Here is a 23158-nt window from a genome sequence, read left to right on the forward strand (position 1 = left end):
CGAAGGAGCAGAGGATCTGTAGATGCACACCAGCTCCCCAATTTTCCTTTGCTTGATTTGTGTTAATTATGTCGCTTAATTTCTTCTCACTGATGTTTTTAAAAGGGTCTTGTAGAGTGAAGAAAGTTGCTTATTAAATATAAAGAATAATATTTTGAACAAATTGATAATTTCCTTATTTCCAAAGAATCAGAAAATGAGACTTTCAATAATAAAACGAGCTAGCACATAATATTTATTGTTGGAAGAAATATCCTTCTGCGTTCAGCTCCAAGTGAGGAAAAAGACACTGAAAACACTGAGACTGCTTGGAAAGATGGTTTAATGGGGGACAGGACCACATGGTTTGAGTTCCTGAGCAGAAAAAAGGTCGAGATACTGAGCCTGCCTTGGTTTTATGCCCTCTCTGAGCTTTCAACTTCCTGGGGCACAGGAAGGGTACCCTGATTGGTTGTCAGACTCCCAGGGGGTGAGGGTCTTAGCTAGCCTTGCTGGCTGAGGTAACCTTCCCAGGTGCCATGTGGTGAGTTTCTGTTGCTAGATGGGTCCTATTGTGTTGCAGATGATGGACCATTGACAAAGCCCCCCCCCCCCCCCGCTCCCTTTGTTAATGGACCATCATCTGGAACACAATAGGACACCCCCCCCCCCCGTGGATTGGATTTCTGCCTCTGACCCATTGACAAAGGGGGGGGCAGGAAGGTGGGAGCTGCTTTGTCTTTAAAACATGTTTCTCCATTTGTCATCCAGAGAAATATATTCTGCCTTTTTAATATTTCCTAAAACATTTCATTCTTCTAGGAGTGGGGTGGGTGCTAACTTCCTACATTGTCTTTCATTTTTCTGTGGCGTATTTTGTAGTCTTTTTTTTTTTTTTTAAAAGAAAAGTCAGGTGTGTCGGAGCTCGATTTTTTTTCTTTAAGGGCAACTCTAATTTCCGAATTGGAAAAGTAAGGATTATCTAAAAATCCGAGCTACCGTGTTCATAGATTGCAACGAACTACTCTTCTATTTTATCTCTACGGGCAATCAGGCATGACTCTTCATTTCCTGTGCCGAGAGGCCATGTCCGGTCCTAGAGTGGCAAGGGCGGGCTGCCCAATCGCAGGAGTCTATGTTGAAGTACCACGTCCTGGCAGGGGCGGGGCTTAGCGATCGCTGTGGAAGGAAGCCTGTCTTGCGGCGGAGCAGTGAGCGAGGAAGGGCTTCTTTTTTTTTTCTCCTCATCCCCCCCCCACACGAGGTTTTCATCATGGTGAGTCTTGATGGTGGAAAGAGCGGGCGGAGGGAGACGGAGGTCAAAGGAGAAGGAGGAGAAATAGCTTAAACCCGGGGAGGGATCCCTGCCCACTCTCCTTGATGGCGGTGGGAGGTTTTTCTCAGGATCGGAGACGGCGTGCTTAGGAGGAGGAGGAGGAGGAGGAGAATACCGGGGTCGTCGGGTCTGTGGCCCCAACTCTTGCTGATGGACTCCTCAGCCATGTCTCTTGTAGAAGCTGACTGCAAATTAGGGGTGTGTGTGGGGGGGGAGGCTTCTGCTTTATTTCTATGGAGTTTCTATGGAGGCGATAGTGAAAGCGGTTTGCCTGCATGGCCTTGCGTGATCATTGCGTGCTTGGGACTTGGCTTTTTTTTTTTTTTTTTTTTGGTTGGTGTGTGTGTACATCTGTGTTAGGGTTGGAGCAAGAGCCAGACTTTTTTCACCATGCTTTAAAGCAGGGGTCCCTCAAACTCACCAGCACGTTGACTCCTTTATGAAGTTTCAAATTGTTCCAACCTCCCCCCCCCCCACACACAAACATCTATTATATGAAAATAATTTAATAAATACTAGGTTTAATAGTATTGCAAATAATAACTATATAACGGATAGATCTCCTGGGATGCATATTAAACATTTTGTTGAGAACTCTGCTTGGAAAATATAATTGCTATCAAAAGTATTCTGGACTTGATAATAGTGGTTTGGATAATAGTAGTTCACCATAGTTAATTTATATCAGGAGAGATTTAAATTAGGGACTGCTTGATTATTAACACTGTCAAACTATTTACTAAGTCTGCACTACTATTAATCTTGTCATTGTTTCTATCACCCATCTCCTTCCACTTATGACTGTATGATTGTAACTCTGTTGCTTGTATCCTTACAACTTATATTGACTGTTTCCTAATGCGATTTGATTGCTTATTTGTACCCTGTGACTATCATTGTGTTGTACCTTAGGATTCTTGATGAACGTATCTTTTCTTTTATGTACACTGAGAGCATATGCACCAAGACTAATTCCTTGTGTGTCCAATCACACTTGGCCAATACAGAATTCTATTCCTTTCTGTATAGCTCAGCCTTACAGAATGCTTTCCTTCCACCTCTGAGTCAGCAGTAAACTAAATTGGCGTAGATCCTGTTGTCTCCATTGCCAATCCAAATTGCTTATGTTCTGCCCTGTAGCCAAAGGATAATGCTCTCATTTGTTCTGCAAGGAGATCTTGAATCTCCTCACTTTCCTAATATCCACCAATAGAATTTGCCGATTCCTGTACTACTGGAATTTTGTCTACTTATTTTGCAAAGTTATGCAGCATCTTAATCCTGTTAGACTCTTGTCAGATAATTTATAAGGTTTTGACAAATGGCTACACTCACAAAATTAGCCATTTATTAGAACTTGCATTGGCTTCACCTGCTATCTTTCCGAGCCTGGGTATTGGCTGCATGAGCTAGGAGAAGTGGCAAGTGTAAGGAGAGAAACTTTTTATTCACCAGGTTTCCAAATTTATCCCTGGTTTAGACATCCAGATTAGCCCAAATTGCTGATAGCCCAAGTAACAGTTTACTGATAAGGTGGGGGTTGAAGCAGCAGGAAGAAATCTCTCCCTGTCCCTCCCTGTTTCTGAAGGATGACAAAAGAGGGAACAAGGTGGGGGGGAGAACTGAACATAAGACTGAAGAATGATGAAGTCCAAGGACTGGAAGTGAGAGGTATGTCCACATAAGCCTGTACTGGCCAATAGATACCAGGCTGATCCCACATTCACTAGGTGATTTTACAATACCACCAACTGTATTGGGTTTGTAAGGATTATATTCATAATTGGCTACTTAGGGGCAAAAAGATTTTTAAAATGGGAAAGCTAAGGACAATTTAATGCTGTCTGGAGCATGGATTAGGAATTGGATGAAGGCAACATCATGGGAACACTGTAGAAAAAAAGGTGCTTACTAGAGCTTGTTTGTACTGTGATTACAATGAAGTGGGGAAAAACTCTTAGTCTCTCTGAACCAAAATAGAACATTTATTTTAGCTCATTCTATCTGTGTCCAGTATGAGGGTTAAATTTTGGAATATTTTGCACTGTGGCCCAAATATGCTTATTCTAATGTTCTTCATATGCATAAGGATAAACCTTGATGTTTGCAACCTAATACCTTCTAGTAAAAAAGTGCTGCATTTGACATATTTCAATTAAACTTTTTTTCTTTTCTAGTCTATTATGTCCTATAATGGAGGGGCTGTTATGGCCATGAAAGGGAAAAACTGTGTGGCTATTGCAGCTGATCGCAGATTTGGTATTCAAGCTCAGATGGTGGCCACAGACTTCCAGAAAATTTTTCCAATGGGAGACAGATTATTCATTGGTTTGGCTGGTCTTGCCACAGATGTGCAGACAGTGTAAGTATTTCATTAAGTAGATATAAGCAAGAACACTAGAATATTCAGAAGAGCTATAACTAACTGGTAGCTAGTTTCTTAGTTTATTCTTATTTATTCTTATTCCAACATTGGGAAATGAATACATCATGATTGGCCAAGTTACTGAAAAGTTGAAGCTAAGTTGTTATTCACATCTATAGTGGTAGGCAGGGAGGTAAATTAGATGATGGTTTTTGAATCTCTGGAATCAATCAAGAGTGGCTAAAATGGCTCTTGGAAGACAGCTTCTAAATATCAGGAGTTTACAGAAACAAGTTAACTTCCAATACAATATTTTAAAGTATCAACAATATAATTACTTTCTTCACCTAAAGTATAGATAATTATCAACATGACTGCTTTTTTAACAATAGTTCACAGTTGCAACATTTTTGAAAAAAAATGACTTACCATCTGTTGTCAAAGTTATAAGCACTTCGCAGTCATATGATTGCAGTTCACGGGCTTGGCAACCAAGTCACATATACAACAGTTGCAGCATTTTGTAGTCATGTGATCATGTTTTGCAACCTTCCCACCAGCTTCCAACAAACAAAGTCAATTGGGGAAATTGGACCACAGTAAAATGATCGTAAAATCAGCCCTGGTCATGTTATGACTTGTTTAATGATATGCTTAGTCCCAACTGGAGTTGTACAATTCTACCTGTAGGTAGCTAAAATGAAGAACATCTCACAGCACCTAGGAATAAATATTTATGGGATATAAATATTTATTATAGGGATAAATAAAAATAAGCTATAAGCTTACTCCTCTGATACTCGAAATAAATTTGCAGCTCTGTATACTCTGGGACATACTTTAAATCAGTGGTTCTCAACCTTCCTAATGCCGGGACCCTTTAATACAGTTTCTCATGTTTGGTGACCCCCAACCAGGGGTGGGTTCTAACATTTTTTACTATCGGTTCTGTGGGGGTGGCTTATTTTGTGGGCGTAGCTTGGAAGTCATGTGACCGGGTGGGCTTGCCTAGCTGGTCATGTGACCGGGTGGCCATGGCTATGTGTATAGGGACTACTCAGAGGGCTGAAAAAAGTCATTTCTGACAGATCCTCGCACTTTTGACTGGTCCTCATACTTATGACCATCCTCACATTTATGCCCGTGCAGCATTCTTAACAACCATGTCACTCATTTCACAACTGCTTCTCTTCACCATGGTGATAAGATAGGGCAATTCAAGGACTGGTCAAAAGTGCGAGGACCAGTCAAAAATAACTTTTTCAGCCCTCTGAGTAGTCCACGTGCACAAAAGGACTACCCAGAGGGCTGAAAAAAGTAATTTATGATAGGTCCTCGCACTTTTGACCAGTCTTTGCACTTATGACTGGTCATCATGCCCATTGTAGCATTCTTAACAACCATGTCATTCATTTCACAACTGCTTCTCTTCACCATGGTGACAAGATAGGGCAAAAACGTAAAATGTGAGGACAGTCGTAAGTTCGAGGACTGGTCAAAAGTGCGAGGACCAGTCAGAAATAACTTTTTCAGCCCTCTGAGTAGTCCATATGCATAAAAGGATACAGCAATAGAGAGGGATGAAGGAAGGGAAGGGAAATTAGAGTAGGAGTGAGGGTAAGAGAGGGAGGAAGAGAGGAGGAGAAGGAGAAAGGAAGAGGAAGTAGGAAGGAGAAGAAGAGAGGGGGAAGAAAAAGTAAGAAGGAAAGAAAAGAGAGAGGTGGTAGGTTTGAGGAGAAAGATTGCTGTACAATAAAAAAGATGAAAGGGAAGAAAACCAACCCCAAACAAATATAAAGATATTAAGATAAAGAATGAATTGTTAAACTTTAAAGAATAAAAGAGAACAAATATGAATAAATAGCAATAATTAGAAACACACATACAAACATACAATGTATTTTCTTTGAACAGATTATTTGGCCGGTTCACAAATTTAACCAGTGTTTAGTCATTTCAATTAAATTTACAATTTCTATATTTTCTTTTTGCCATATTTATTCCTCATCTATTTTTTAAAAAAACCAATATTACCCTTCATCCTCATCTCTAATCTTAATCAAATTCAATTTTTCCCTTCTATTCTATATTATACCCCTTCCCATTGTCATCTATTTTTATATCCATCCTCACATTGGTTAATTATGTAATTATGTAATACAGTTGTTTAATACAAATTCAACATTTTAATATAAATCAATTAGTTATATAACTATCTTTTTTGTATATCAATCAATATGAACATGAATATTCCAATTATTTCCATGCAATCCAATTTCTTACAAATTAATTAATTATATTTACCAATAATAATAAACCAAATAATTTCCCCCATATATTCCTCCAAACCACAACTTAACCATTTCTGCTTTCAACATAATACACAATTAATAGTATCTCAATTATTACAATTCCCTAGTTAAATAGAGCTTTTTTTCTTTTGTGTTTTAAAATCTTGAACCTCCTCTTTTGCCCTAAATTTCCCATTGTTTGCAGTTTTGCACCTACCTTTTTTGGTGAGGAAAAAGAAAAAGAAAAAAAAATCTCTCTGCCTCATTTTTGTCACGTTGCAACAAAGACCCTGCTTTACTTTCAGTTTCGTTTTTCAGCATAGCTAGGGGGAAAAAAATCTCTTTGCAGCTAGCAACAGAGCCCTCCGCAAAACAGCTGAGAGCAAATCAGCTGAGAGTCTGAGGCTGATCAAATCTACTTATGGTAATTAACCTATGCTGAAGCTGAAAGGGGCTGTTTTTTTCTATTTTTGCAGGCACCGGTCTTCTCATTTGTTTTCTTTTAACACTGATCAGATGTAGGGCGGCCCTTTGAAGCCCTGCGGCAAGAATTTAAACAGTTTTTTTTCGTCTAGCCATCAGCTGGGACTCAGGAGGCAGCAATAGATTGGGAGTGGGCGGGGTAAGCGAACGGCCAGCGATCCAACAGAGCAGAGAGTGAGGGTGAGTGAAGGCGTGGGGGGGCGAGAGAGGGCTTTGGCGACCCCTGTGAAATGGCAGTTGGACCCCCAAAGGGGTCGCGACCCCCAGGTTGAGAACCGCTGCTTTAAATGAAGGCATCTGGAGAGAGCTCACCAGGATCATTTCTGTGCTTTGAAATAGAATGTAAACTATTCATAATTGTAGGTTTAACATTCTAAATTTCAATGTCCTTTTCAAAATTAAACAATGATTGCTTGTCTTTAGAACAATTTAAATGGCCATTATTATTTTAAAAGCCTCCAAAAAGTCATCTCTAGATTGCTCACATGAATTTCAAATTCTACAATGAAAAGTGAGGTACACCATATTGATTGATTAACAAACAGAAAGTTACTAAATCAAATTATCCTGATACTCCAGAATTATAATCTGCGATTTACTATTGGTTTATTTTTTGCCTTGATCGTAGTAAAGGATGTTAGGCATGTAGTAATGTGTTTATATGTTAATCACATTAGTGGGAAATAGCAAATTTGAAGCAATTCGTCTTCATCGCATTTCTATTTTATAATTACTTACAGGCACAACTAGTAGGTTTTAAACTATACTTCTGTGCCATTTGGATGGTAAATAGAAGAGAATGATCATTTTGCCTTAAAATGGATTTGAAACTCTTTTGTTTTTCTTCTTACAGTGCTCAAAGGCTCAAATTTCGACTAAATCTCTATGAACTGAAGGAAGGGAGGCAAATTAAGCCACAGACCTTAATGAGCATGGTGTCTAATCTCTTATATGAAAGACGGTAAAGAGTCAAGCATTCATTTTATCTGGATATAGTTAGTGTTGTTAAAAAATAAATTTCAGTAATAGATTTGATAAGGCAATTATTTTTGAACTGAGAATCAGGGAGCTTTAGGAAGGAGTCGGGAGAAACTTACTTGGATGGGCATTAATTTTTAAAATTGACCAGGCTCATATAAACAAAGTGTCAGAACTTTTTCTAGGCTTCTCACGTTGTTTGCGTTATTGCAAAGTTTAAGACCCCTGTGATACATAGATTAAGATATAAATATCAAAATTGGTATATTTCTTTGCTAGCACTAACAATCATTGGTTTTAAACATGGCTGTGTGGAGCATACAAATTCATTAATTCTTTTACGAGACTTAATGTTTTCCACCCCAAGATTTACTTTCTGAATAATTGGTTTGCATCAGGATTATTGCTACATTAGCAGGCAGTTTTTGCTCCTTCAGATTTAGTTGAACTCTAATTCCTCTCAGTTGCATGGCTAAGATTGAGAGAAGATGGGAGTTGCAATTAAATAGCAATATTTCTTTGCTTGAGATGATAGTAGGTAATCTTCAGAACAAGGATTTTTTCAGTTTTTTAGTATTGGAGATAGACAAATTGTGGATATACCTTAAACCTTTTCCTAGTCATGCCAAGGATATTTATAATTTTAAAATGTAGTTAATTGTAATGATTTTCTTTCCTTGCTGCTTTCAGGTTTGGACCTTATTATACAGAACCGGTAATTGCTGGATTAAACCCAGTCACTTATGAACCCTTTATCTGCTCCTTAGACTTGATTGGTTGTCCGATGATAACAGATGATTTTGTGGTCAGCGGGACCTGTACAGAGCAAATGTATGGCATGTGTGAGTCTCTTTGGGAGCCAGACATGGTAAGAAAAATACAGTGCTGGTCATAAGAAATATAGCAGGGTTAGCTACTTTAATAGAACACTTTTAATAAAAGCCAGCTTCTGGACTTCAAAAAGTAGATGTTAATAGGGCTTTAGGGCATATGTACAAGTTCTTCCCAGTATTTTTCACTTTATAAACCTCAGCACAAAAATTATATTTCAGTTTAAAGTAGCTTGTTCATATGCTGCTTTGCTTAGAATTCTGCTTTACCCCTACATGCTGAATGCATGAATATATTGATATGGCACAGAGAAAACTCGTATGAGAAACTTCATAGCTGTATTCATACATTCTCTGGAAATACCTTAATAGAGATCTAATATGTAATTCCTCTCCCTCTCCATCCTCGTCAAACTTGTTCTTTAGGGACTTTCAAAGAGACAATATGGCTATATTGTTTCAGTCCACATTCCTTTATACTCAATACATTCACTTAAGTTTGAACAGATGCTTAAAAATAACTCCATAATTAAAGTTAACCTTTTTTATGATGCAGGAACCTGATCACCTCTTTGAAACCATAGGACAGTCAATGCTCAATGCTGTGGACAGAGATGCTGTGTCTGGTATGGGAGTGATAGTGCATGTGATGTAAGTAGAAACTGAGTGGGTAAAGATCAGTTCTAAAAAAATTATGTGGGACAGTATCTCTCTGATTAATTTTCATGGCTTGCCTGGAAAGACAATAGCTGTAATTGGCAACAAGCAAGGTTAAGCCAGTGAAATTATTTTCCCAATTAATTTGTCCTTCCTTCTGGGTGTAGTGCTGTTATTATGGATAATCCTTGGAAAAAGAGTTATGGTTGTAGATCTTTTTTACCTGTTGGTGGATAAAATTGAGATTTAACTATTAGACAATAGAGATAATTCTTGACTTGATTGGAGTTGGGACTAAATTTTACTTATAAGCGATGGTCATAGGTTGACGCACCTCATGACAGGCTGATTTTACTACTGTTTTTATGGCAGTCATTGTAATTTTTGGCAAAATCAGCAAAAAAATCACAAATCATAGTTATACAATGGCAGGAAGCTGCAGCTAGTCGTAATGCCTGAAATGCAGTCATGTGACTTGACATTTCACAGTGGCTGGAAATGCATTGCAGGTAAAAGAACTCTCTCTGAGGCTGTTATAAATTTGAACGTCATTAAATTACTAGTTGTAAGTAGAGGATTAACTGTAGTACAATTTTCATCTTGATTCTCTCCCTTTTCTCTTTTCACCAGTGAGAAAGACAAAATAACTACCCGGACACTGAAAGCTCGCATGGATTAAGTTAAATTCCTACTAAGAAAACTGATTGTCTCAAGATAGGAAATAAAGTACTGTTAACAGAATAAACTTTTTTCTAAAAGCATAACTTTTTCATTTTTATGTAGATGCTGTATATATTCTGATTTGTTTAAAATCAAAGATAAAGGGTTGCTCTGAAGAAGATAATTTTCAGACAATGATGTAATAATGTAATCTGGCTGTCATATCTAATTGATCTGTAAATTATAAACTTTAAAAAAAATGGCGTCCACCAAAATCGGCAGATCTCATTTTTTTTAATGCTAACTACGACTGTCGATGTAACCTGAGAAAAGTCCTGCTGAATTCAGTGTGTCCTATTGCATGGATTCGAGTATTCAGTGTGAGATCAGATCTAAAGTGAGCAAAAGTGCTTCAGATCTGACTTGGTCATCTCTTTCATGCTAGCTGGAAACTGCTGAGGAAAACATACCTTTGAGTTCAGATAGTAGTGGCAAGGTAATCACCAAGGAGCTGCTCATGGGGAGTGATACGCCCCATTTTGGGCCAAATACTGTATATCAACAAGCTGCACAGTTAATGTACACCCAAAAAAGATGATAACAATGTCAAGGTAATATTAGTTGAGCGGAGCTCAACAAAAGACTTTAATTTCAAAAGTTCATAACTGATTTTTTTTTTTTTTTTTGATATACTTGGAGCCTGACTTATTTGCTTTCATATTTCAATACATGTTTAAAACTGTATTTTAAAGGCATTTTGTATATCTCTTGGGCCTACAAGCTCATATTTAGCTTTCTAAACCCACTGCCTAGTTAAATGGAAATCTCATATTCCAAGAACACTACACAATATATAGCTTTGAAAACCCCAAATGCTGCATTATAAAATAAGCAGACATGGGTGGTACCCTTAAACTTTTTACTCGTTTCAGTGGGACTTTTTTCTAGACTAAGCTGTTGATTTCAGTTTGTTGTTAAAGTTCTTTTTTGAAAGTAATAAATAGCTGTAGTTTTCAAATGGTGGGGCAAGTCCTTTTTTCTGAACTTGTTTTGTTAAAGCAGAAGGGCAGTATTTAGAGGGAAGTCTTATTAATGGGGTAAGTGAACACAACTGGATCAATGGACCTTATATATGCAAGGGTAAACCCATTTGCAAATAAACTGAACACAATTTTGTGGATATTCTTGGCTTACCTGGGAATATGCAGCTAGTCCTCAGTTACTGATCTCAGTGATTATTAACTATCATTAAAGTTGTGGCCATTGTAGTGTCCCCATAGTCCCATAATTTGATTTGGGTGTTTGACAACCAGCTTGCAATTATGATAGTCACTGCATCCCTATTCACAAGATTGGCATTTGTAACCTTCGCCGCCAGCATCTGGCATGCAGGTAGATGGAAAAACTAGTAGAAGGTTGAAATGATTGTGTGATACTGCACCCAAGAATCACAACTAGCACCCACCGAGTCAAAATTTTTTAAGCTAAACAGCTTCTTCATTCTTATAACTATTTTGGGGAGAAAAATAAAACAGAGAGCAGTTTTACACAAAAAAATTCATTTTTATTTTGTTTAACCCACCTGAGAGACTTCACACCTTGTTAACATACATGCATTTCAAAACAGTGTCTCATACTTTATAAGCACATTGACTTTAAATTTTTTATTTTAAAAAAGGTATGAAAAACCTAAAATTTTTTATTAGTTGGAGATTCAAATTTGTAATCGCCTGCTTGCCATTATGCACCAGCTTATATAATAAATTTAAATACCATATGATTATATATATTAATATGTTGAATATAGTCATATGGTATTCAAGCATACAATTAGAAAGAGATTGATAATGGCTGGAACAAATGTCTTGTTTCCTTTATCTTTTAAAATAATACATGGTTTTACAATTAATACAATTTTGAAAGATTGCCTGGGATGGCATTGCACACTCATACCAGGTTCTCAAAGACTTAGATAATGAAGAAGTGCAAACTTTATTTGACCATGTGGCTTACAGCTAGCCATCAATATTTATGTGTGTTTATAAGAATCCATTTTCACCCGAGTGCTTTCCAATGATACCCTCCCCAAGCCCTTTCTCTACACATGAACATAACAGACATGATTAAAGATGATTGTCACCATCTACTGCAGTTTAGCCCTTAAAAATCCCACATTCAACATTTTTTCCAGTGCAGGAAATTCCAGCTTAACTGCCTGGATGTAACCACCTAACAATATAGACTGTGGGGATACATCAATGATTGCAGTGGAAGTTACTATATATTGAACAAAATTGAGATTTTCTTCCTCAAACATGATAACCAAAGCTGAAACTATTAGTATACATTCCCCCTGAAGATACCATAATATTTTTAAGATAATGAACAAAAACTTTTAGAATATGAGTTCCATCTCACACTAGAATAGGCATGTTAATTAACAATGCTGGGAACTTTGCTACCATATATCTGGAGGACCCTGGGTTGGGGAAGTACATTCCACAAAACAGGAGATGAAGAAGCTAAGACTACCATCAACAACACACATTCTTTGGCTAGAATGATCCAACTGAGAATGTACATGTGTAAGTCTACTTGGGAACAAGACTAACACATGCCCCAAAATCCTCCAAATAGGTCACTAACTTTCTTAAGTCAAAAATCTGCTCCAAATATATATTTTTAAAAAGATAAATCACAGCTGTACTGAAAAAGTACTTCCTTTCTGTAATGTTAGCTATACCTTGGGGTCATTGCAACTGTAACAAGATGTACATTGGGAAGAAAAAGAGTGGCTATTGACATTCCCTTGCATGAATTGGTGAACAAGAAATCTATCTGATTTCCAAACAAAGTACTTGACCTAGAAGATTGTAGTTCTATGCACCAATGGCCATACATTACTGCTAAATCCCCACTAATTTAGTATTCATCTGTTTCTGATCCAATATAGGCTCTTCTGCAACAACAACAACAAAAAGGGGGGGGGATGGGGACAATTTTCAGACTAAACTGATGGATAAATTGTACCAATATACATGCCCTTTATAGGAATGAAACTTGGGGCAGAAAAGCAAATGAATGAGTTCTAAAAGGTCTCTTGGACATACTGAATTGGAAATAAAATTGCATTGCCAGTGCTATCCTTAAGAGTTACAGGGAAAACATGCATGAGTTATTTTTAGAACGATGTATTTAAGGATACCAGGCAGGGAGGAATCACCGATATAGAAAATAGGAACAAGGAAGGAAGAGCAAAAGACTTATCAGGTCTAGGTTTAATCATAGCTCTTCTGTCAAAACTAACAATACTCTGAAGAGATGGTATGTGTTCCTTTTCTCCCACATCTCTTGTAGCGTTACAGGCAATGCTTTGATCAGAATTTATTGTGTATATCATTCTCACTGCATTGCCAGATTAATTTAATATTCATAAGAAGGAAAATTCTAATACTGTGTTTGGAAACAAAAGATTTCCATGTGATTCCATTTTCTGATTAAAATTTTGGGTGTGAATGGCAAGAAACTGGAATGTTAAAAGTTGTAGAAATTCCCAGTGAGTAAATTTCAAATGTCCATATGAGTGTAACAACAGTTTCCCCCAAAGACATCTTCCAGACGTATAATGTCTACAAATCCCATGTTTAGTGGAGTTGTAAACTAGAGTATCTCAATGATATTTGGTTTGAGGAAACCTGAAGTAAAAAGTCTGACGACATCCCTCTTGACCTCCCCACCAGGCTTTTTCTGTACCTTTTGAAGATTTCAAATCATTAAACTATTTTTCTATTAAGCAAATAATTGAGAAGGAAAAATTCCACAACAGTTAGTAGAACCAAGTGTCGTATGGATCTGAGCACCTTCCCAGAGCAGAGGTCAGAGGCAGAATATTAAGTTAATAGAATAGAGAAAGGATAAAATGGGACTAGAGGCAAAAGCCAGTTATACTTTTGCTGATATAGGACTTTAAGATGAATTCAGATGAAAGTCTTAAAAGTTCCTGATAGAGGGCAACATAACAAAAGGCACAAATATGGGAGTAGGAGATGGCAAAGAGGATATGTGGGCAAAATTTTAGTAGGAAAGATTAACAAGTCAATGGCATGTATGACAAAACAAAAATTAAATGGGGAGTTAAAGGTGAGTAGGGATCAAGGGTGGGTTCTACTTACCTTTACTACCGGTTCGCAACAGGATCGCACGCTAGCTTCTGCGCATGCGCAGATCGCGGATGATGACATCCGGAGTAGTGGGTGGGGCCTGCCGCCGGTTTTACTACTGGTTCTTGCAAACCGGTCTGAACCGGGGGGGGCAACCCACCACTGGTAGGGATATATTCCCAATCATCTTGAGATATATCTGAGTAAAACTCAAATTCAACATCTAAGCACAAAGTATGGACATCAAAGAGGACTTTAAACAATGAGCCAGAATAGAATCAGTAGCAACTTAGATAGCTTCAGTGGCTTTTGTCAGGGAATGAAGGCAGCTGAAGACAAAAGAACAGGATGTTAAAGGTGTTAAAGAGAAAAACTTCTGATGGAAGCGGATTGAGGAATGGAGAGAGTATAGACACAGACAAGAGAGGCAAAGGCCAGGGAAGAGTGAGAAGAGAAAGTAAGAGGAGGCAAAGATGGACAATTTGTTCTTTCTGCCTGAGTGCCCATTATTGGTTGTTTCAAGGGTCTTTATAAATGAATCAACCAGGCAACACATCTTTTCATGTTTTTTTAAAAACTGTGCACTGATTAACTCCTAAATAGATTAAGGTAGGCAAATATTTGTAAAAAATGTAAAAAACAGCATTTTAGGCTAACGCTTACTAATTTTAATCAAAATGTAAACAAAAAGAGCTGAAAATGAAATTTCCATGTTAAGATAGGGTAGACCAAATTTTCTATTTTACACTGAACTTCTAAGTGCACCATTTCCTTTGAGTTTTAAAAAATTTTACAACCTATCAACATACCCATATCCATGCCTGCCTTTTGAAATAAGTTACTAAATTCACATTAATTTTATGATATAAGTCATAAAATTGGGAAAGCTAAACATTGTGGTTTCTAATAAAAGAAATCTGCTTTGAAATCTAGGTGGGAAAAAAAGAAATTTCAAATCTCTATAGTTTAATTTATGCCTTAACAAAATCTTATAGTATATACAGCATATTCCATGATTTTTAAGCCTTGTAAACTATTATATGACTTTAGAATCATGGAATGCGTTATGCATTTTTTTGTTGTTGTTCATAAATATGAAAAATCCCATCTGAAAGAATACGCATACTTGAGGACAACGAAGAAAGAAAACAAGTATTTACCTTATTCCCAAAAAAGATAGAGTCCACAAAGCAGAAGGCACAGGACATTAACACCCCAACAATCACATACAAAAAAAAAGCATGTGTAAGAAACAGATTCAGAAAGAGTAAGCAAAGTGTCTTGATTGCAAGCTGATGGTTCATAATTTGCCAAATCCCTCTTTTAAAAAAAACACCTATAAAGAACCCATCCTCACAAGAAGAATACTGAAAAAATGGAATCAATTAATTCAAAATCTTCAGTTTTGACAAGTACGGTTGTGAAATCCAACATTAGTCTGTAGATTACAAGAAAAAGTTGTAATTCAAATGAGGCAAGAACAGTTTGGATTCTTTTAAGAAAACTGAGCTAGTGCAACTTATTCCAAAAATCTGGATTAGCAGGACAATCTGTCCTAGTGGTTAAGAGCAGTCACCTTCAGCAATTTATTATATTTTCCCCATATTCTGAGACTAGATTCTTCCCCAATGGAATGATCAAAAGCTAATATTTCTAACACAATGGTTCACAGCATAAGATGATACAAAGAAGTGGTACCTTTTTAAAAAAAGGAAAATATCATTTTACAGCATTTACAACCAGGTCAAGGTATAAAAGTTTGAACCATGAATAATTTAGCTCTGGTAGATCATTATATTAGAGATAACTTAATCCAAGTTGTAATCCAACTCAGTACAAATGTATTTGTATAAAGTTATCTCACCTCTTCACGATCACCAAGAAATTGTATCTTATTTCATTAGAAATGTGGATTCTTCTGAAACTGCTTTCCCCCCCCCTCGATTGCATAAAATTTTAAGCATCCATCTAATTCCCTCATATTCTCATCTTTTTTTGAAATAACAATGCAAAAAGAAAGTGGGATATCAAAAGACCAGAAGTAAAAAGTCTTTGTTCAACTAACTTAAATGGCTTTCCTTAATCATTACAACAGTTCTTGTCCTTGAAATGACAAGTCATCTCTTGTACAATCCTTAGAGAAAGCAACAAAGAGAATTTGCTCTGAATGAACAGCCATAGTTCAACTGAAGGAAACCATCATTTATATCTTCTGTTATGTGTTCACATTAACATCTGATAATTTGGAGACTGATGCTTTTCAAAGAAAAGTGCAAATCTTAACACTACTTTATTCCTCAGGTTTATGTTTGGATATTTATTGTAGCAACCAAAATAGAAGAGAGTAATAGTCTCATTTTCCACCAGGTTTGGAGGCCCACGTCTAGAGGTTAATTTTCTGCTAGGTCAGACTGTCATCACACACTCACAGAATATCATATCCAGCAGACTGGGCTACATTCCTGCAGAACTGGAAACACTACCACCCACCCTCTACTATTCTTCTCCCTCCTTTTCTGCCAACAACAGGAAGGCAACTATGTCAGGATATTGGACATAAATTCATTGAAGCGTTTTGAATACTGTTCGGGATTGACAGTGGAAATTTCTGCTCCAGCCTGGAAAACAAAACAAAAAACTTAAAGCACATATAATTTCATTCAAGCATAAAAAGTGGCATCAGTCATTTCTTTAAAGAGATTGCCCCAAGTTTTTTAAACTCTGAGAGGTAGCAAATGGCTCTATACCGAATCATCCTCTTCAGAATCTGAAGGAGAAAAGGGCTTACAATCTACATATTACCTATAGACACTTATGAAGAAAAATTGCTCAGCTAATGATGTTTCAAACATCTTCTGACTATCCTAGCCTTTTTGGCAGTAGAGAATGCTCTCCAGGCCCAGTGCTGTTTGAATGTTCCAAGGGGCAAGGCTCTCTTCCTGTGTTTCCACTCAGTTTAGAGAAAGCCAAATAATCACCTGCAGCAGAGAGGCAGAACATCTGAACAGGCATTTATATAGCCACCAGAAAAATGTGGTTACAATGTCTCTAATTGTAGTTACATCCTCTCTCTCATGCTTTTTGCGCAGGCAGAGGAACAACAAAGGCACTTGAAAGATGAAAGATGATGCAGCCTACTTTAGGATTATGGAAAGAGTAGGACTACCTCCCCAACAGTAGGACTTCATTACCTGCACAAAAGTATATTGTTACAGTGTTCAATTAGAATGAAGGGCTGAGGCTAGAAGACAGCCCTGGAAAAAACCTGGGATTAGCATTTTATTGGAAATAAATTATCAGGAAACCAAGAGTCCTCTTAAAATTATTGCTAAGGCAGATGAAAAGAAAAAGAGAAAAACTGAGCAGAAAGGCACTGGATCATGAACCATTTGAAAAGGTAAATTGGACTGGAAAAGGATACATTGTTATCCTAATAGTCTCAGCTCTAGCTTCTGAATGTTCCAAAGATTCTTCTGCATTAATTTCATACTGGTCCTCATTTAGCATTTTGTAACCTATGGCTTTGAATGATGAGGCCCTGACGGATGGAGCTGAACTGGACAAAGTTATTTAAGAAGGAAACCATGTACACTGGCAAGAGATTCATTGAAAGAAAATATCTTGTAGATGGTGGTGGCAAAAGACTCAGGAATAGACAGAAATAGAAGACAGAACGATAACAGAAAAATCATATCAAAATGTATCTTTGGGTGTGGTCATATTAAAATATTTCTGATGTATTTACTTGGAAGTTGCGGAATGGTCAGAAAACAACGACCAAAATGATTAGAATATGAAAGATTATAATGTACCTGTGTTTTCCCGAAAATAAGACCAGGTCTTATTTTCTTTTGGACCCCAAAATAAGCACTAGGGCTTATTTTTGGAGAGTGTCTCCCCCCCCCAAATGTATGTGAGGCTCACTTCTGCTTGCTTGCCACAGGGCAGGCCGCACAGTGTGCCAGTGCCACCACCGCAAAGCAGCAGGGGTGGAGCTGCCCCATGTGCCCCACATTGGCTTATCTCAGGGCCCTTACAGGACACCCATACCCTGACATCTCCCTCACCTTGCAGCCATGGCAAAAGCACACCGCTCAGCCTCCTTCTCTGCTGTGGCTGCGAGCAAGCAGAAGAAGTGGGCTGGTGGCCACATGGACTCCTGCTGCACACAGCTACCAGTGCTGCCACTGTGAGACAGGTATCGGGGCATGAATGGCCTGGCTACGGGCGCCCTGAGGTAAGTCAGTGCGGGATGCATGGGGCAGCTCCACCCCACCTCACCTTGCGGCCACGGCACTGCGAGCAACGAGACAGAATGGCCGGCTGCGCAGGCTTTTAAGTAGGACTTATTTTGGGATAAGGCTTATGTTAGACACACACATAAAAAAATATGCTAGGACCTATTTTCGGGATAGGTCTTATTTTTGGGGAAACAGGTTATCTTACTTAAATGATAATCATAATGGTAATCCAATTACACTTGAACCACTGAAACCTAATATCTGTTTTAAAGATAGACAAGCTATGCTTTTCTGACTGGATGTGGCTTTTATTTAACAAAATTTCTATTTCAGCTTTTCATAATTTTTTGCAAATTCCAAAGTCTTTTGCAACCAGAATTCCTGAAAAATTGTTATCATTTTGAGTGATATACACATAAAAAGTGTAGTATAACGAACAAGTATAATATACTGAAAGAAAGAAAAAATTAAAAACCCATGGGTCTTAGCCCCATCAATTTATATATGAAATGGTTGCATCCCTGCCTCCCTTTCACAATTTTGGATCACTGTTCAGCCAGTTGTGGCTTCAGTTGTTCTGAAATATATTATAAAATGTAGTATTGCTTGGCTAAGCACAATGAGATAAATGCAAACAAATAATTCTTTCTTACCCCATGTTTCACAGTTTTGGCAGCATGTGCTGCTTTTTTCTTTGTGTCATAAGGGGTAAGGATATCTATAATTGCCATGAAATATACCTCCTTCTTAGGGGCACCTGGTTAAAACAAGATAGAGAAATTTATTAGTATTGGAGGATGCAGAACTATTTTTAAGGGTTTGCTATTCTTATTGAACTGCAAGCACAACTAAAGCACTCCAGAATATTTTACGCTAAATAAATGATCCAAGAAGTAGATTTTTACTCAGCAGATGCTTCAAGCAACACCTAAAACAATGAAAATATTGAGGAAGCAGGGGAAGAAGTGTATGATTTTATTATATCCAGAGCAGTTTCCTCTTCAGCTATGATAGATTTGAGAATAAGTATTATTTTTAAAAAACTTTGGAATATAGATAATCCTCAATATACCATCAGTCATTTCATGCCCATTTGATGTTACAGTTCTGTAAGAGTACTTTATGGACCTTAAAGCACTTCCAGCCATCATAAAACATTCATCTTGTCTCTCCCCCCTCCCCGGTCATATAATTGTGTGGATGCTGGTCAACCTGTTCACATTTACAACCAATTGTCAAGTGTCCAGTGACATGCAATTGCCATTTATAATCTTTCCTGCTGGCTTCCTCAGAAAGTTAATGGGGAAGTTGGCATGGGAGGTTAGAAGTTGCTACCACTTGCTGAAGGATTTACACTTCCCTCCATACAAGATATGAATTGTTCTGAAAATCCTTAATCAGGCTGCAGAACTAAAACTCAGATTTTTGTCATCCCTACATCATATTTCCAGTGCAGCACCCAAGTTCCCTTCCACTCACAGAAGTTGTGCACTGGCATGAGAGATGAAGCAGAATATTTACAATCCCCATCTTGTCTTTCCCGCCCAATACTAGTTCCCTTCTATATATGGAAAGAGCAAAGAGAGGAGCTTTCGGATTTCCCTAGCCCAGCGCATGAGTTCCCTTCCACACACAGAGGGGTGCTAGCTGTCCTCTTTCAGCAGGTAGCTCTTTTGCTCTGTCCACTTAACAACTACAATTGGGAGAGCTGAGATTGTAGTTGTTGAGAGCAGAAGTCACGTGGGCATCTTGCTTAATAACCATTTCATTCAATGAGATTCCGGTCCCAATTGTACTCATAAGTTGGCTATTCAAAATAAATATAAATAGTCCTCAACTTATGAGCACATAGAATCTCGGTTAAGAAAAATGGTCATTAAACAAGACATCATGTGACTGATTTGCTAAATGACTGCAATCTCAGCATTCCCAGTTGTGGTTGTTAAGCAATTTTATTGGTTGTTAAACAGAGAGAGGTAAGGGCTTGGGAGGTCTTGGGAGACCTTTACAAGCTACAGGGCACACCAAATTGCACATTTTTGGGATGCTTCTAAAGCCCCATGAGAGCCAGCTCTATTCTCACAATCCTTTGGAAGCCTCCTTCTCCAAATGGGCAACTTGGAGAAGGAGAATTCCAAAGAATGGAGCCCATTTGGAGAATGGTGCAAGGTATCCTTAAAAAGGAAGGCTGCACTTTACGTAGACTGCATGATATGCTTGTCAGCAGTTGAAGAAAATTGTGAAGTTAAATGGTCTGCTTTGCATGTTCTGATGGGATAGGTAGCCAACTAAGACTAAGTCCTTCTGGGCTACGGCAGTTTTTTGCATGCTGGTGAGCCTTGTAGCAAATCAAGGCTTCCCGGACTGTGGAAGGTTTCCATGTCCTGGTGGCCTAGGGAGGCTGGAGGGCAGATAGGTGGGCAAAGGGAAGAAGCTGTACCCACCTCTAGAATCATATCTGCAAACAAGCTGCCAAATTTTGTTCATATAACCACAGAGGAATTACAATAGACATAACTTTGGACACAAGTTGTAAGTCATTTAATTGAGGACTGTTATAATTTCAAATGGTTGCTGAATGGTCGTAAATCAAGGCTACCTGTAGGCATGGTGAATACTGGACAAATCTGCTAAAGGGCATGAATATGTTCTGGACAGTTACGTATTAGAGAAGACATCCAAATGATCTTCTCTATCACCTGGCTCTCAAATAGACACTCCTACCCTTTACTGTGGCTGTACACTATGAGGAAAATTAAACTGGAAATCATGTCTGTAATTAAGGCAACTATTGGATACATTGTTGTAGTTCAGGGAGTCAAACAGTCTTAAGATTTCCAAAAAAGTGGAGAAAATAATGTTGATTCAAATAACCACCATGTATCAATAAATGCTTACAATCAGACTCTGGCTTTCACAATTTTACATTTGTCTTCCATTCCCACTACCAGCATCCAGATCTCAGTACTTACTTTCATGGCTTTTCATAGCATAGACATCCACAGATGGATCAAACTCCCCAGGCCCAAAGAAACGTGGGAAGTTGAGAAGGTTACCAGGACTGTCAGGTGGAGTCCCATAGGAACCAATTGGATTCCCACCTATGCCATCATTCTCACATTCTTCATCTTCTGCCCGGTTTTCAACTTCCATCTCTTCTTGCTCAGCTCGATCAACATCATGAATTCCCACCAGCAAACTGTAATCCATGATTTTCAGTTGTGCAAGAAACTGGAAGCCAAAAGAAAAAAAATTCCTTCTCATTTTCAATGTCTATCACCTCTGGGATTTGAGTTACAACATCTTTCATTAACTTGGCACCAACTCCAAGTATTAAGTTCCATAAATCTCAAGGCAGTTTTACATGATTGCTTGAAATTCTTGGGTTTACAGAGTTATAGAAGGAAAATATTTTTAATAAATTTTTGTGACTTTGCAGTTTACTTCATCAGATGCGATAGAATGGCTAGATTGATGTAATATTTAAAATGGGATGAGATGGGAGGGAAGACTAGCTAATTATGCACATGCAGGTTACATATCAGACAGACTGCAAGTACCGAATCAGTTAACAATTGTAATATGTTAAAGAAACCACTGTTTTTGCAGAAATATTGCATAAAACTTTTTGTTAACTATGAGTTCAGCAATCTCTCATTCAATGATCATGAACTTTTAAAAAATGGTCATTTTAAGATCTGTTGTACTTTGAGGTCTGCATTCTATTTAAATTTAAATTGATTAAACAATCCAATAAAGCTTGTTATTCGCAGAAGGCGCTACCAAATTCCTTCTGCAATGTGAAGGAGTAACACTCACTTCTGTTGATCTTAAGTTATGGAAAACTTAGTTACTCTTGAGTAAGATGAAGGAGGAAATCCCCAAAGTGAATGCAAAAGAAATAAAACTCCCCTGTCTGCTTTTTTTTAAAAAAAAAGATTTTCAAATTAATTTAAATTCACCTTAGAGTCTGAGACAGACTCTACTAGACATCTCTACCTTATCTAGTTTTCAAAGAGTTTGAAAATTATTGTAATAGTGGGAATTCTGTCACTCCCACTTCTTAGTTATGCCATGATTCCCAAAAATCAACAAGTTAGCTATCCTACCTCAACATCTCGCTTCAATTTCTCCAGGAAATTTTTTTTACATTCCTCTCCAACATGGAGCTTTTGGCCTTCATTTAGAAAATCGTTGTCTTTAAAGGTTGGTAGATCCTTAGCCTAGAGAGGATTGAACTCAAGTAAGTGCAAAACATTGCTTCCATATTTTACAATCCAAAGCAGCTCAATATACTATTTGCTGAAGTTGGGGCAAAGGCAATTCCAATCAACTTTGGGTAAATAATTAAAAAATTATGAAAATATTGATGACAAACTGCTGGGCTAAAAGTAAAAGTTTGTGAGAGATTGTGGGAAGGAAGTAGAGAAGGATTGCAGGTTAGGTCAGAAGAGCAACATAGCCCAGTTGAAGAAAGCAAAGAGAATCCTCCTAGGAACTGGTCTTTCCATTTTGTTGTCACGCCTCACACAGCTGGCAAACCAAAGAACCAAAGCCATATAGATTTCAAGAAGATGTATCTCTGATAAAACCAGAAACTTTTAAGGGCAATGCCTGCCACACCTATAGTAAATTAACTATGGTGGAGTGTCTTTAAAAAAAAAAGCCCCATCTACCTAACCTATGTATGTTCTTCTGATCTATCTGATGGGGCTACATAGTAAGGGCATCTTTGGGATTCCTGGATGATGTCATCCATTTTGAACACACACACACATCTAGTTTTCCATAATTAGAAAGGCTGTAAAACTCCTAGTTCAGGACAAGGACAAGTCAGTCTTGTCCTTGTTTTCACCAGTTTTTGTTGTTATTGTTGGACAAATTCCTGCAGTTTTATCAACAAGAGTTTTTAGAAGTGGTTTGCCATTACTTCCTTCCTAGGGCTGAGAGAGCATGACTGGCTCAAGGTCATTCAGCTGGCTTTGTGCTTAAGACAGAACTGGAATTCATGGTCTTGTGTTTTCTAGCTGGTGCCTTAACCGCTACACCAAATTGGTTCTCTGTTACCAATTAAGTGATTAGGAAACATATTGCAAAAAAGCAATAAAATAATAATAATAATAATAATAATAATAATAATAATAATAATAATAATAATAGAAGCACTTTCCTTTTTTA

At 37.7% G+C, this 23158-nt stretch overlaps 2 protein-coding genes across 5 annotated transcripts in view; one reads left to right on the forward strand and one right to left on the reverse strand.

The window, feature by feature from the left end:
- Positions 1–454: 454 nt before the first annotated feature.
- On the forward strand, positions 455–9683 carry PSMB3 (proteasome 20S subunit beta 3). The gene is made up of 7 exons (XM_034416238.3): positions 455–523; positions 1034–1255; positions 3493–3677; positions 7308–7415; positions 8123–8300; positions 8819–8913; positions 9550–9683. Exons 2-7 carry the CDS (start codon positions 1115–1117, stop codon positions 9596–9598), a joined length of 756 nt encoding a protein of 251 aa, XP_034272129.1. The 5' UTR covers positions 455–523; positions 1034–1114; the 3' UTR covers positions 9599–9683.
- A 6353-nt stretch (positions 9684–16036) lies between these two features.
- PIP4K2B (phosphatidylinositol-5-phosphate 4-kinase type 2 beta) overlaps positions 16037–23158 on the reverse strand; it is a 31015-nt gene continuing 23893 nt past the window's right edge. For all 4 annotated transcript variants that reach the window (XM_034416237.3, XM_034416234.3, XM_087892306.1 and 1 more), the window contains 4 exons: positions 22090–22203; positions 20953–21211; positions 18634–18737; positions 16037–16357 (listed from right to left, as the gene is read on the reverse strand). In XM_034416237.3, the coding sequence (XP_034272128.1) occupies positions 16277–16357; positions 18634–18737; positions 20953–21211; positions 22090–22203 (558 nt within the window). In that variant the 3' untranslated portion in view covers positions 16037–16276. The remainder of the gene's footprint in view (positions 16358–18633; positions 18738–20952; positions 21212–22089; positions 22204–23158) is intronic.

Source organism: Pantherophis guttatus, chromosome 4 (genome assembly GCF_059756535.1).
Source record: "Pantherophis guttatus breed Tessera chromosome 4, ASM5975653v1, whole genome shotgun sequence".
NCBI lineage: Eukaryota > Metazoa > Chordata > Lepidosauria > Squamata > Colubridae > Pantherophis > Pantherophis guttatus.